Raw genomic sequence first — 14,951 nt, 5'->3', positions numbered from 1 at the left:
TAAAACTAAACTTAAGGAGTCAAAAGAAAGGCAACAAATACAAAACCAAACCTTGTTTGTTCCTGTCAATAATATTCAAAGCAAACTTAAATAAAATAAACAGAAGTATTTTATTTTGTTCACTCTCATGATGATTTTTCATTGATACATATGGTCTTGGTCTTGTCTCGGTCTTGCCCTGCCTTGGTCTTGGTCTTGACTCGGTCTCGATCCCTAAATGTCTTGGTCTTGTCTTGGTCTCGGTGCACTCTTGTTCTCGACTAATGTGGTCTTGACTACAACACTATAGAGTCGAGTCTCAAGTCCTAAATGTTCAAGTCTGTTTAAGTCCAAGTCATCAGGAAAGAATCTAGGACCTCTGTGTCACTCTAAACTACTCGGTGTGTGAGCCTGGACTGACTCTGAGGGGCCTTTTGGATGTAGAGAACACATTTCATGTATCAACATCACATTAGTCAGCAATTTAACAAACCAACAGAGGAGTCAAGTAACGAAGTACAAATACTTTGTTACCTTACTTAAAGGCACTATGAGGAGTTTTTAACTGGCTGAGAAACAGACTGAAACTGATACTGATGCCTCTTTATGACCCTCAAAAGCAAACAAGACCATCTACAACAACACTGATACCTTCTCTGTTGTCATTTTAATGTCTAAAACTGCTCTGAGGGGGTAGGTGTCAGAACAGATGATTGACATCTCGCTTTAGAAACACCCTGTTTTGGCTGTTTTCATTGCAAATAATCACATTGTAAGATAAGTCTAAATGTTAAAAGACAACAGGATGAGGTTATTGTCTGAAGACACTTATTTTGCATGTATAGGACAAGAGATAAGAGGTATCACTTTGTCCACAAGGGGGCGCCAGAATCGATACAAGCTAAAAGTTCCTCACAGCAGCTTTAAGTAGAAATTTTGGGTATCTATACTTTACTGGAGAAATTATTTTTCAGCTGACTTTTTACTTCTACTCCTTACATTTTCCCACAATTATCTGTACTTTCTACTCCTTACATATAAAAAATAGGAAGACCAACCAACCCTTCTACATCCCTGGAAGAATTTTTTGAAATGGTTGGATGCAAAAACAACTCCTTTCAATGCGCTTGAGTAAGACCCTCTTGGTCAACACCAGCTGTTCCGGGTCTTGAATGTGTGTGGGTGCTTGATGCTTGGATGAACATTGACATTCCAGTAAAGGCTGTTGATAACTAGCCTGTGAAGTTTGACTTTTTGCACCATTACAATACTTATAGCCAACTAGTCATCATATCTTCCGCTCCATGAAACATGTTAATGCTCAGTAGTAAACATATATGGTTCTTTAATGTATTTGCATTGTACTAAAATGTGTTCAATGGGCATAAATGCAGCTGAAACAGGTGCAACCCAAATACTCAACATTAACATATTCATATAACATTATAGTCATTATGGCCTTTAGAAACATGTTTTTTTAGGAGGTGGGGTCATGCACTATAGGCCCCTGTGGCTCAGCCCAAGCTTTTGTCCTTAATGGCATTTTTTCCCCCTTACATTACTTTTATACTTGAAGTAGTTTTGAAACCAGTATTTTTACACTTTTGCTTGAGTAAACAGCTTGAGTTGATACTTCAACTTCTACAGAAGTCTTTCTCCAAAACCAAGTAGGTAAAAGGTAAGAACAAGGCTTGTAGCTGTAGTTCTTCCTACTTGCCAACAGAGGTCACCAGTGGTCATGGCTCACTAAATGCATCATTAACACTCAAATGAGGGTCATCACCTGTTTGTCTTGATTACAGGAGTTGGCAGCACACAGGTGAGTCTCCATCCAAATGTGGCCAGGGACTGCAGCAGAGGAATATAATCAGCCTTCACCTGCAAACCCTGTGGAGACAACAAGATGTCCATTAGACAACCTGCAATCAAGTGGAACAAACCCTAAACCTGCACATAATCCCCTCACTTCTCCCCATAAACACCCGGTGCACAGCACAGTCGACTGTTTGCCTGCTTATCATTTTTGCAGCGCGCTTTCAAATCTGTGATTACAGCTGTGGAGCATTGAGGTCTGAGATGCAATCAAGCGCTGTCAGCACCACTTAGAGACCCAAATCCTGGTTTACAAAATTCCTCTCAGATACGATGGCTTTAATAAAATGCGTGTGTGCTGTCGAAAAAGAAATACACACAGGAGGGAATAATAAAAAAAACAGACATAAATCAACTGCTACAGAAACTCCCCGGTTGCCATGAGTCAACATGGCAACCGTGTCTTTTCCTGACAAGTGTGTGTCAGCACAGTAAGTCCTTGGGCAAATAGACTGCTCATGTGAAACTGCTCACTTTGAGGTAAACATTTTAATGCTATTAGTGCTATTTTAATACCATGAAATGAGCCACAGTGGCTTTGTCTGAATGACAGATTTGAATAAAAAAATCTGAAAATCAAGCAGTTATTCTGAGTCGGGAGAAAACCATCCTGTTGGTGATTCATACTGAAACACACACACACAAATTAATTCATGTACATTCAGAACACACACACACACACACAAATGCAAAGAGGGTGTGAGCGTGTGGTTTGCCATTCTTGCCGTGTCAGACACCTGCAGAAAATGCCAAACCGCAACCCGTGTCTGTCAGGATGCTCGTACCTACCACAACATATGCATTGGCACGTACACACACACATACAAATAACACACACATATCTGCCTGTTACACAATAACCTCATGCAACTGCACAAGCTTGTCCAAAGTTGTAGACTAAGCAGAAAAGAAAGGCTAGAGTGACATAAAAGTATTCAGTCCTTTACCTTTTTTGCATAAATTCCAGACCATTACACTCACCAGTGCATTATGGGTACTGAAATGAGTCATGAGGACATTGAACACGAACAAAGTACAGCTCAGAAGTTAGTCTATTCATAGCCCGCTGATCAACTGTATAAGAACAGAGAGTCGAGAATACATCACACCTACACACGCCACATTAGCCTTCAGTGCACTGTGAAGTGTGAAAGTCTCCTCTAATTAAAGCTGCAGCGACGTTTTCATGTGGAGATATTGTACAGCCGCCTTCTTCATCCTCTATCACAGAGCAGCAGATTAACAGAATGAGCATTTCGTGTGCAGTTTGCTAATGACAGTACAGAGCAGATTTTTTCAAACAGATGCCTCTTGCTCCTGCTTTGGAGCTGCCATCATGTGTAGTTGTTCTTTGCAGCTTCACAGTGATAGGGTGAGTTACTGTAAATAAACGCTTTTATTCGGTGTACAGGAAGTTAGTTGGTATTCACTGCTTGTTTCCGCTCCTTCAGGTTTCGATGTTGTTGACGCTGTAACACCAAATTCTTCACGGTGCAAACACTCTGGCTTAGAAAACACAGAAGGAAACATTTGATATTTTTGAACGTGACACTTTGAAGGGTGGGTTTGATTTACACAACGAATTCCCAGAGGATTACAACATGTAGTACAAAATCTTTCAAAACCATATCTAATACTAAAACAATGACATCCACATAAACCCCTCACTACTGATGCAGTTACTGCCATAAGTACGATTTATTTTACTAGAGATTAATACTATAATAAAAATAGTTTGTACTAATGCAGAGTAGAGTCCCCACAGGGTGAGACAAGACCCTGTTGGGATTCTGTTTTGCATGGTCACCTATTCACTATACATGATCCTGCTTATTACCTGGCTACCCACTAAAGATACCAACAAGTTGACACTAAGCATTGATTTAAAGTTGATTCTATTGATTTAAAAATAATTTATTTAATCAACTGAAGAAAAATAGTCCCTCAGATTTGACTGTTGAGGAAGACCATTCTTATCAGCCGCCCTGTGTGTCGAAATTTAGCTTTAAACTTCACATTTTCAGTCGTGGTAAAGTCAAAACATTAGCATTCTTAACAGATGCAGAAAATAAGGTCCTCTACCTCTCACCAACAAGCTCATACCGTGTTACAGTTTGTGGTTACTTCATCTTTGTTTTCTTCAATCAGCATCTCTTTCGCTCATCTCCATCCCTCGCTAGTTTCTGCTCTCTTTTCCACCTCTCCTCTTTTTTTCTTTGCATGTGACTGGTCAGCAATTAAGCTAAAGGTTTGTGCTCGCCAAATACATTGAAGGTGATAATAAAAATATCCTCCATGTTTTTTTGCAATGCGATTGGAACAAGTGGCAACCTCCTGTCTAAAAATATGAGTCCAATGCAGAAGTGCTAAAAACTGCAGTTCATCAAGGGATCCACTAGAGGCTGGCTCGGGAAGTACCGGAAACCAAATACACACCAATTCAAAAAAAGACGATCTTTACAGCAGAAATAAACATGTTTACAGCCTGGTACAAAAAACGAGTGTAGTCTGGATAGCTAATTTTTTGATCGGCACACACTGTAGGGGGGTGAATTTTCTTCTAACTCGGTAATTTCAAAGATATTGAGATTACGAGTCTTCCAATGAGAGGCACAGCTGACTTGATTGACAGGTGGGAACACTGTAGCTGTTGGCTAGGAGGCTCAAAGCCCGCCTCTTTACGTCACAATCGCTCAACACCAGCAATATGGCTCCCGACAATGATTGGCCTCAAAACAGCCCTTCAGAAACAGATGGCTGACGTCACAGATACTACGTCCATATTTTATACAGTCTGTGGATTGGGAACTAGCATTTTTGCCACATTGTCAACAGGAAGAGGTGATCATAAACTTTGTGAATGTGCCATATTGCTTTCCACGGATTGATTTGATATGATGTCGCTGATGTGGTTGTCCCTGGTTTTACTCTTGCTATTCAGAACTAATAACCTTTGTTATGGAGCTTTGACCAATCAGAATCAAGTATTTAACACAGCTGGGTGATGAGTAAGAAAGCCGGGTAATAACATGCTAAATCAACCTTCTCACTGAACAGCATACCTTACAACAACTGATACTATAAAAGACTTAAACAACAGCTGAAGGTCTACATTAATACAACTGCATCCACTGGTATCCCTCCAGCAGTATCTACCTTTGCTATTGCACTGCGAGTGTAATGCAGGAATATCTGTAATGTTGGTTAATAGTCTAATTCTGGGTTCTTTTGGCATTAACTAAAAACCTAAACACTTATGTGTGATCATCAAATTTAGCAAATTATCTCAATGTCCTGAAAAAAATAAAGGCTCCACAATATAAATCCCCTCTTCATTTTAAACCAGGGCTCCAAGCATGATTAAGTTTGACTTAAGTACTCCCAAGTAGTCTCCCTTTAGGTAACAGTGCTTGTGGTTAGTTATACAGAGAGAATGAAGAGGGAGGGCATTTCTTAAGAAGAGAGAGTCTGATCAGCATGCAGTGCTCGTCCTCCGCTATAAGACAGACCATAAGACAGAACACTTAAAGCCACTCCATCGCACATCGCCTCATTTTTCTTCCCCAGATTCTTATTGACCGGGGTGACACAACATGAACAAACAGACCTAAAGCAGTCACATATCAACTTGTAGGCTGCGAAGAGCTAATCGTTAGAATACAAGACACTGCTCCAGACATTATTTACACAAGCATTACTTTCTTAGCTCCTACAGGGGAGCGGTGCATCTACATTTTTCGGGGGGTTTATGTTGGAACCCCTCCCAGAAACAGGCTCTCTTTCAAAGCTTGCCCAGAAAGTAAATTGAGAAATAATTTTTCTGTAATGGCTTGCTGTTCTTTGGAGGAGGTGAGAGTTAATCACAGTCCCCAGACTCTGGCTCCCCTCTCTCCCTGACTTATTATGCAGGGGCCACCGCGCTGCCTCAGCACTCCAGCACCAACCTGAGAGCCGAAAAACACAAAGTAATCACACCACCATCTTTGTCTTCGATGTTATCTGGGTGACTATAAAGAAGGACCACAGGGTAAGAGGAGAGAGGAGCTTAGGTTTAACCACCTTGGTTACAGCTGCTTTAGATTATACTCGTTTTTTCCCCCTTGGATTATCTCTTGACACAGTTAAACATACTTTTTTTTGTCTTTGGAGAAATTATGTTCAACCAGCTTGAAAAAGGGCAACTCAACAGGAAGAGGAGAACATGTCAGACACTTTTAGTGTAAGTGTCCCGGCTGATAATGACCACCAAAACAACAACTGCAGAGGCAATAACCTAAGTCTCCTCTCTATCGTTCAACAGGAAGAGGTGAAAATTACCCCGCATTTGAAAACCTATAGACTATAGACAAAGTATGTTTACAGGCCGATAGCAGAGGAGGAGGAGGAAGCAGCTGTGGGTTAACCTAAAGTTCAAAGTCCTCAACAAAAACACAGCTATGTTGTTTTCCTTTAAAGCAGCTGCACCAACTCTGCAAAGGTAGACAACAAAGCGCAGTTCTGCCTCTCTCTGTGCTCTGGGTATTGCTGTTATTTAGCAGCCTGTAGGGTCAACAGGTTCGCACACACAGCTTGGTAATGATGAAGCAAATACCTTTAAAAAAAAAAGGGCATCCAGGTACTGCTCCCGATCGGCTCGCTTGGCCTGAAGCGTTGTCACAGCAACAGAAAATGCAGCATCCACTAACGCGGTGCAATAACCTTTTCTAAATGTGATTGGTTCTTTTTAAAAAGCATTTGAACAAAGCTTTTCATAATAGCGCTATTAATTGAGCTGCAGCCCAGCAGAATAAAAGGATGGGTGGATGATTTTACATATTTTTGTTGTGTTTGGGTAATGTATCAGCTGGTTGGCCAGATGTTATCAATGCTTCATGTTTGGACACATCAGGTGTGGGAGCCATAGACTGTATAAATAATAGACGTAGTATCCGTGACATCACCCATCTGTTTCTGAAGCGCTGTTTTGAAGCCAATTGTTGACGGGAGACATAGTGCTGCTGTTGAGGGATTGTGAGGTAAAGAGGCGGGCTTTGAGCCTCCTGGCCGACAGCTACAGTGTTGCCACCTGTCAATCAAGTCAGCTGTGCCTCTCATTGGAGGACTCGTAATCCCAATATCTTTGAAATTACTGTGTTATGAAAAAATTCACCCTCCGTACAGTGTGTGCCGATCAAGAAATGAGCTATCCAGACTACACTCGTCTTTTGTACCAGACTGTAAACATATTTATTTCTGCTGTAAAGATCCTCTATTTTGAATTGGTGTGTATGTGGCTTCCAGTAATTCTGGAGCCAGCCTCAAGCGGATCCTCCATGAACTGCAGTTTGGACTCATATTTCTAGACCTGAGGTTGCCGCCTGGCTGGAGATCGTAACTGAATGCTCAAGTTTACATGTTTCTGTGCACTTAAATAGGGATGCAAAGTATTCCATCCATGCATCGATGCATTAGCTTGACTGCTTGGCCCGTTTGGGGATCACGGAGGGCTGGAGCCAATCCCAGCTGACTTCGTGCGGAAGGCGGGGTACACCCAGGACAAGGGCCGCCAACCTATCACAGGGCAAACATGGAAAGACAGACAACCATTCACACACACTCACACCTATGGGCAATTTAGAGTGACCAATGAACCTGATTAGCATGTTTTTGGACTGTGGGAGGAAGCAGGAGTACCGAGGAGTATGTATGGGGAGAACATGCAAACTCCACAAAGAAAAGTACCTGCCCAACCAGGAACCTTCTCGCTGTGAGGCAACAGTGCTACCCACTGCATCACCGTGCAGCCCTGATGCTAAATATTATCAACATAATATTTTTATTGGATAAAAGCTTATACAGTTTTTTTTTTTGCAACAGCTAGATGAAAAACATTCTGCTAATATGTACGGCTGTTTGGTTGACCCATCAAATATGCATCTGATTGATGTCAGCTTGCATGCCAGCAACAAGCTTGTATGGAGGTATTTTGAAGCACAGGTGATGGAAGGAGAAACAAAACAACAGTCATTTAACACTACCAGTTTAACCATGCATCTCAAGAACAGTCCTCCTGAAGCACCAAGTTTCTTAAAAGTAAGAACAAATAAGCATCCAGCTGTCAGCAGCCTCTGCTTCAGTCATTTAATAGAACCAGGAAATACAGCCGCAACCACCCAAAGGAAAAGGGGAGCCTATAAGACAAATCACTGAATTCACTGCTCTCAACAACCAGCCTTTCAGCACAGTGGAAGATGTGAGCCTCTGCAGGCTAATGATGAACTGTGAGCCTCACCACGCTGGTGTTACCTCTGAGATGCAGCCTTACCTGACCTGCAGAGCTTCGCCTTCAGTCATGCAGAGAAGCTCCTCGCTGATGCTACTCATATTAGTCAGCATGTTGAGCCTCACTGCTCAGTGGACTGACCACATGTGAGTCACAGATTCAGATGTTGTTGTTTTATGTATGTTTCTAAAACAGACAGACTGTCAATAAGGGTAACAGGGAAGTTTAGTACATGAGAGACTGGGTGATCTTTACAATGACAAAAAGCTCAACAGCTCAACAGCTCAACAGATATTTCCAAATATCCAGGATTGTTCATCCCCACACGTAAATGACGTCTTGTCCATGTTGGCTTAAAGACATAAAAGTTCACTCTTGACCTTTCTAGCTGATCTTGTATGCACATGAAGGAAATATCATCACCACAGGTCCGTGTTGCAGCTCTTCTGGAGCTTTTGATTGTTTCACAGGATCTAAAAATATTTCTAACTGCATTATAGAGTATACAGCAAAGCCCTCCCCAAGCACACCTACGCACCATCTAGGGACATTTTCCCTGCTTCAAACTGCAAACGCTGCAACAATAATATAGCTTAACAGGAGACATCCAAAGTGCATCCAAACTTGAATTTTTTATGAGGCATTAACCTGCCTGTGACTCAGACTAAATTCTGCAGCCTGATAAAACACGATGATGTAGTCTGGGGAACAAAAGACCAGCCAGTGTACGGGGATGTTACTGTTCCTGCAGTGCTGTCAGTAAAGCTTTTACCTTTTACTTTAACAGGAAGATAAAAATACAAGAATGATCCAGACTGACGGCTGAAGTGGAGGTGTGCGAGACGAATGAACTAAGAAGCGGCAGCATTAATCATTTTAGTTCAGAAGACAAAAAGCCCAGAGCTGAACTCAGACAGGGCGGTGCAGAGTTCCTTCCTGTGTGTCTGTTTACTTCTTTAGCCTGCCGGTTAGACAGTTACAAACTGTTTGATTTTAAGGCTTGACTTTTAACCACAGGTGTCTATTCGGTCTGACAGAAGCATGAGACGGAGATACATCAGTTCCTGTCGCATGTGAACTCAGATTCAGACTCAAATCTGCCTCTTAGATGGGACACTTGTTTTGAAGGTTGTTTTCTGTCCTCCCTTTATAGGCTTATTTTTTTTTTTTTTTCAATTTTTGTGTCTGTTTCCTTTTTCATTTTTACCCCTTATTGTAAAATAACTTCAACTTCAAAGGTTAACTGTTGCTTATTACTTACACGCTCTCTTCTGACTTCCCTTCATCCTGCTGCGTGTATTGAAAAGTTTCCGTTGACTCTTTTCGTGTTGATGTCCTACATTCAAGGTGCAAAGAGTTGGAAAGGTAAAAACCACTGCCAGGTGGTAGGTATCAGACCAAAAGATTGACAACAGGCTGAAGAAAAAGCCCTTTTTACTTTTTCAAATAATAAAGGGCGTTAAAAAAAATTAAAAATCTGCAAATACTCATAAAGAGTGACACAGCTTTTTATAAAGATAGCAGGAGGAGAATACAGATTTAATGGTTGTGATAGGTCTCTAATTAAGATCCACATTAAAAGTTAATAACAAAGAATTAAAGCTGATCATTTCTGAGTAACGTATTAACAGATATGAGCCTAGCTCTGAATATAAGGAATGAAAGGGATGACTTCAATGGTTTGTGCTTTGTGCAAAGTTACAAAATGTGAGTTCAAACAGAACAAGGAACTCCACAGGTTATTCCCAATGCCCTCCTTTTTGGTGTCAGATTCACAGTTACATAGAAAGTAATTGTAAAATGACGCACCAACAATTCACTGTAAAACATGCTGATGTCATCGGGTTAAGGTTAGGCACAGCAGTAATGGCAGCTTGTTAACATCCGGTAATTCTTCAGACTAGTCTACATGGGCAGTTTGTCTTAATGATTCCAGACCCTTATGATCTGACTCCCTTTAGTTCATGAGATACTGCAAGATGTATATAATTTTAAGAAAGCTTAAGCAACAAATTCCTGCTGTATTCTCTCGCCATCTTGAAAAAGATAAATGTGTTTTCTTCTGCACTGAAATGGGATTGAACTTAATTTCGTTGTACCTGTTACAATGACAAAAAAGATATTCTATTGTATTCTATTCCTCTATTAACTCAGAGGCAAAGAGATACCCTCGTGTTAATCTGTATTTGGAAAGAAAAAGAAACATCCTCCAAAGTTGGATTTCTTTCTTGGACTTTTATATGTAACTTCCTTTTTTAGTGTATATTAGGAGATAATCTGACTTTATTAGACTTCAAACTCTGATGAGTTTGACAAACGGCATTGCTTTAATGAAAGAGGTCTCATGATATAGATCCCAGGCTGCTGATTTAAATTTTAAGACACATTGAATCAAATCTGATAATTAATATAAAACCTTAAGTTGTATAATTGCTCAGGTAGCTTAAAAGTGTACACATGAAAATTTCTGTGTACATGATAAAGCTGCAACATATCTGTGTACATGTTTCCACTCGTTTCAATTATTTTCCTACACCTGCAACACGGCTGCATCCTGCAGACCGAAATCCTCTCCCTCCATCTCAATTTGATCAACATCATCGTCACGTCGTCTGACAGAGCGGGCACGATCTCTCACTCGCAGGGACGGTGCAAATTACTCTCCTTCTATCTAGGTCACCTCCTCTCTCACCTATGTCACTGAGGATAGAGATATCATGGACAGGAGATACATGTCTACCACCAGCCACTTGCACAGCATGCAGGCTGCAGCATGCACACACATGGAGGGAAGATGAATCAGATCATGCACTGTACATTGGGTGTTTTGCAGAAGGTGCTATTTTGTTTTCTGCATCCATACTTTGTTCTTGTTTGTGACTGAGGTTTTCTTCTCTTTGTTTTACTGTTTCTTCAAAGTGTCCTCGCTGCCTCACAGATGCTGTGATGTGGGGCCTTAATCCTGTCTTTTTCTATGCCTGAAGACTGCGAGGAGCAGCTTTAAAGCCAGGGATGTGAGTGAATTCTGAGAATGAGTGACAACAATGTCAGCGTTGCTAAGCTCCTTTCACTCGCTTTGACATTGGACTGCCATTTCTTACTTTTGAACTCCAGCGATATTAACTTTTGAGGTGCCTTTCCGCAGCAGCACACACTTTCTCTAAACTCTGAGGTTACGTGACGGCAAGATCAAGGAGCGAGCGATCCGGTGACATCATCAAACAGAAGTGCTTGAAATGGTTGAGAGAACTTTTTCATGAACTGACAGTCAGGCTGTGATCTCAGCTTTCAACAGAAATACAAAACACTATCCACAGAGACTAAAAGCTTTGAAAGCTGTAACTCTTCAGTTAATAAAGAATAAACAGCTCCTTATTAAATATGCCTTCAGATCCTCCATTTAAATCACTTTGTAAGAATCAAACTCATAAAATAGTTATGTTTTATGAGTCAGCTGAACTTATTATAACCATTTAAATTATTTTATTTCTTCGTCTTGTTTCCTTATACTATTTCTTTCTTATTGTTTGGAGCAGTAATAAACCATTGTGAACAAGTAATCATTTTCTTTTGGATTCTTTTAACAGTTATAATTGATACTGCAGCTTCTTTGCTGTACATGATTAGAGTGATAAACACAGATGCCGGCAGTAATTATAATATATTCATGCTCTGGTGAGGAATATTTTTCAGGGTCATTTTAAAACAACACAAAAAAAACTCCCTCCCACTTTCTCTTACACCTCCAGTTAAATGTGGCCTTGCACGATAACTCCAGTTTTATGTGCGCAGGTTTGGGAATTGAAATTCATTCTGCCACTTAAAAAATGGAGTTGAATAGAGTTCTCTTTATTACAGTAACCTTCTATATGCTGCTGAAGCACATCTAAACTAAGATTGTGTGCGTGACTGGAAACCATTAACACGGCACAGGTGTAGTTCTTTTGTACGTGTCCCTTTAAGTCTTAAAGCTGCTGTTGGTAGGAATGGTGTAAAAAATGTTACTTTTTTTCTGCTGGGTTTGGAGAAAAGGTCAGAATATTTGAGACTATTGTGAAGTCTCTGCGTTTTCCAATGCCTTTGTATCAAGCAATGTTATTATTCCCCTCGTTCCCGATATGACGGACCAATCATAGCTAATCTCCAATCCTCTGTCCTGATTGGTTAAGGGGCTGCCCCTACTACGTCCTCTGATTGGTTATGAGTCTGGCCCTATCATGATTGCACACGCCGATCTGTGTTTGGGGGCTAAAAGGAAATCTGGATGGGAGGGATAGTGTTGACATTCAAAGTCCCTCTCTCTGAATATATGTTTACTCTGTGATGACAAACAGCAGCTTTTAGTGTTTCAAAGTATAAAAAAGTGTACTTAGTCATTTAAGATCAGGCGTTTCAAGTCTAGAAAACTTGAAACTGCATTAAAGATGGCTGTCAGAGTTTGTTATTGTAGATGTTTATGCAGGAAGGATTTAATCAAAGACACATTTGCTTTGTCAGACATTATGAACTTGATGTTTTGCAGTGGGCTGCAGAGAAGGTAGCACTGTTGCATCTCAGCAAGATGATCCTGGTTAAAATTAGATTGTGCTTGTGAATGGTTGATTGTCTCTACATGTTAACATGATGATCTGTCCAGGGTGCGCCCCACCTCCCCCCATTGACAACTTGGATAGGCTCCAGCCCCACCACAACCCCAAATGGGTAAAAGTGGTATAGATTGATTAATCGATTGAGATTACAGATCAATAATGGATGGATGTTTTGTAGCTTCACACTGACAAGTCAAAACACAAATTCAACCTGTCTCTATCAGAACACTGTTTCACAAAGTTCAGTTTAAAATAGGGTTCAAACTTTAAAGAACCAGAAATACCCTTATTAATATTCTAAATATTATTCTCTTTTCAAAAACTGTCGTGCTGAAATTACCCACAATGCAACTCAAATGCCGACAGGGAGCTGTGCTATGCTAGGTGAAAGCCCTAAGTTGAAGGCAGAGGTGAGGAAAAGTCTACAAAGTTGATTGAACTCACTTCTTTTTAACCCCACAACCTCTGATGTGTTTAGTTTGTTGGATTTTTGTTTTCTCAGTTTATTGGATTATGTGAAACTCTGCCTCTGGAGCTACAAAGGCTTTAAACATCTCATTTCAGAGAGTGCTAATGCACTTTCAATGACCTGTAAACAGACTTCAATAAGAAAATGCTGAGCTTTCTATTTAGTTTCCAAAGTCTCTTTATTCACTTCAAATGTAGCTTTAAAACAGGGTTAACAGAGATATCATCATCTCTGTTACCCGACTCTCTGTCTGGAGGTACTTTTGGTTAGTGTCGATTTTGGCGCCCCCTGTGGACGAAGCTGTCTCTTCTAACCTCACCCTGTCAGTAGTGCTTTCTAACAGAGGAATTTCATCCTGCTGTCTCTTCACACTCACTCAGTGATCATTTTACTGTGATAGATAAAAGCACAGGCAGTTTATGAAGAGTGCTATTAATAATTACTCATTGCTGATAGTTGTATTTGCTTTTGTAGGTCATATAAAAGCATCAGAATCAATTTCAGTCTGTTTCATAGCAGCTACAAACGCAGGAGCTTCAATTAGTTAAATTGTCTTTTTCTGTTTCTGTACTTGGATAGAAGTCCGGATGAGGGAGTTTGTACAGCTTTAAGTCATGCTAATTTGGGCAAATGTTGTGCCAAAGATTCTCTACCACCAAGTGATAGGCAGCCAGTGATCCACTTCTTGTCTCTTGAGTGGGCATGGTCTCTTTTTTGTTAAAAGCAAAAGGCAGTTTTCAAGAGTTGGTATGGTGCCTTTTCATACTTTCAAAGGGGCCAAACATTTTGGACGTGTCTCCTATGTACAAAGAAACACACTAGATTCATACACTTTGAGAAAAAATTATCACATAATGTCAGTCATTATTGTGCAATGCAATCTGGGTAGTAGTCTTCAATGGTTGCATGCTCTTTCCTATGTAGTGTCGTCCTTTGAGCCTTTTTTATTTCAACCATGGTGAAGGTTACTGAAGAGAATGTTAAGGAAGGACACAGCATTGCACAATAATGAAAGCCTATGTGTGAATAATTTTTTTTCCCTTACAATGTTGAAATGTAGTGTTTCTTTGTACAACATACAATAGACTGATGTTAATTCAGCAATGTCTTGCTATTCAGGGCTCCCTTTAAGAATAAATATGAAGTTAAGATGTCGGATGCCAATAATAAACGGGGTCACAGTTTCAAACTGGGAAGTAAGTGTGTGTTTGAGTAATCCAGCGCTGCTCTCAAAGACTTGTTCAAAAAGTTACATGGGAAATAAGCCAGAGGGATACAAGATAAGCTCAATTTGTGACATCACAGATTGGTAAATCAGCAGAACAGCCCCGACAACAAACATTTTCAGCCTCAGTTGGTTGTTTATGCTTTTGCCACGGATACACCAGCTACCAGGGGCAGAGACAGTGGCCAAAACAAAGCATTTTAGATTGAAGCTCAAATAAAGTTTTTAGACACACCAGCCTGAAATTAATAAAGCTGAGCTGTAAATCATCTAAGACACTACAGGGGTATGAGAGGGACAATATAAAGCCTGTAAATCAGCATACTACCCCCTCTTTAAGTAATGAAATGTATGGTTTGAGTTCATTTATATCTTGGGTTATCTGGTTGAGAGAGATGTCTTAAGTTCTGAAGGTTAAGCACCAACAGAGAGAGACATCAGCTCAAGAAAGGAGAGGTATCTAATTTGAGTGATTTTGCAAGAGTATGAAGCTGAGACAGAGACGTGTCAAACAGAACTGTCTCCTGATTATTCTGTCTGAAACTTGAAAACTAA

The 14,951-nt window shown here is 40.4% G+C and overlaps 1 protein-coding gene across 1 annotated transcript in view; it reads right to left on the bottom strand.

The window, feature by feature from the left end:
- LOC117823513 (raftlin-like) overlaps window positions 1–14,951 on the bottom strand; it is a 185,360-nt gene that overhangs the window by 15,288 nt on the left and 155,121 nt on the right. Inside the window, exon 8 of the mRNA XM_034698722.1 lies at window positions 1,763–1,866. Within this exon, the coding sequence (XP_034554613.1) occupies window positions 1,763–1,866 (104 nt within the window). The remainder of the gene's footprint in view (window positions 1–1,762; window positions 1,867–14,951) is intronic.

The sequence above is a fragment of the Notolabrus celidotus genome, chromosome 12 (genome assembly GCF_009762535.1).
Source record: "Notolabrus celidotus isolate fNotCel1 chromosome 12, fNotCel1.pri, whole genome shotgun sequence".
In the NCBI taxonomy this organism is placed as follows: Eukaryota; Metazoa; Chordata; class Actinopteri; order Labriformes; family Labridae; genus Notolabrus; species Notolabrus celidotus.
The sequence above is the reverse complement of the archived record's forward strand: the minus strand, read 5'-3'. Positions and strand labels throughout refer to the sequence as shown.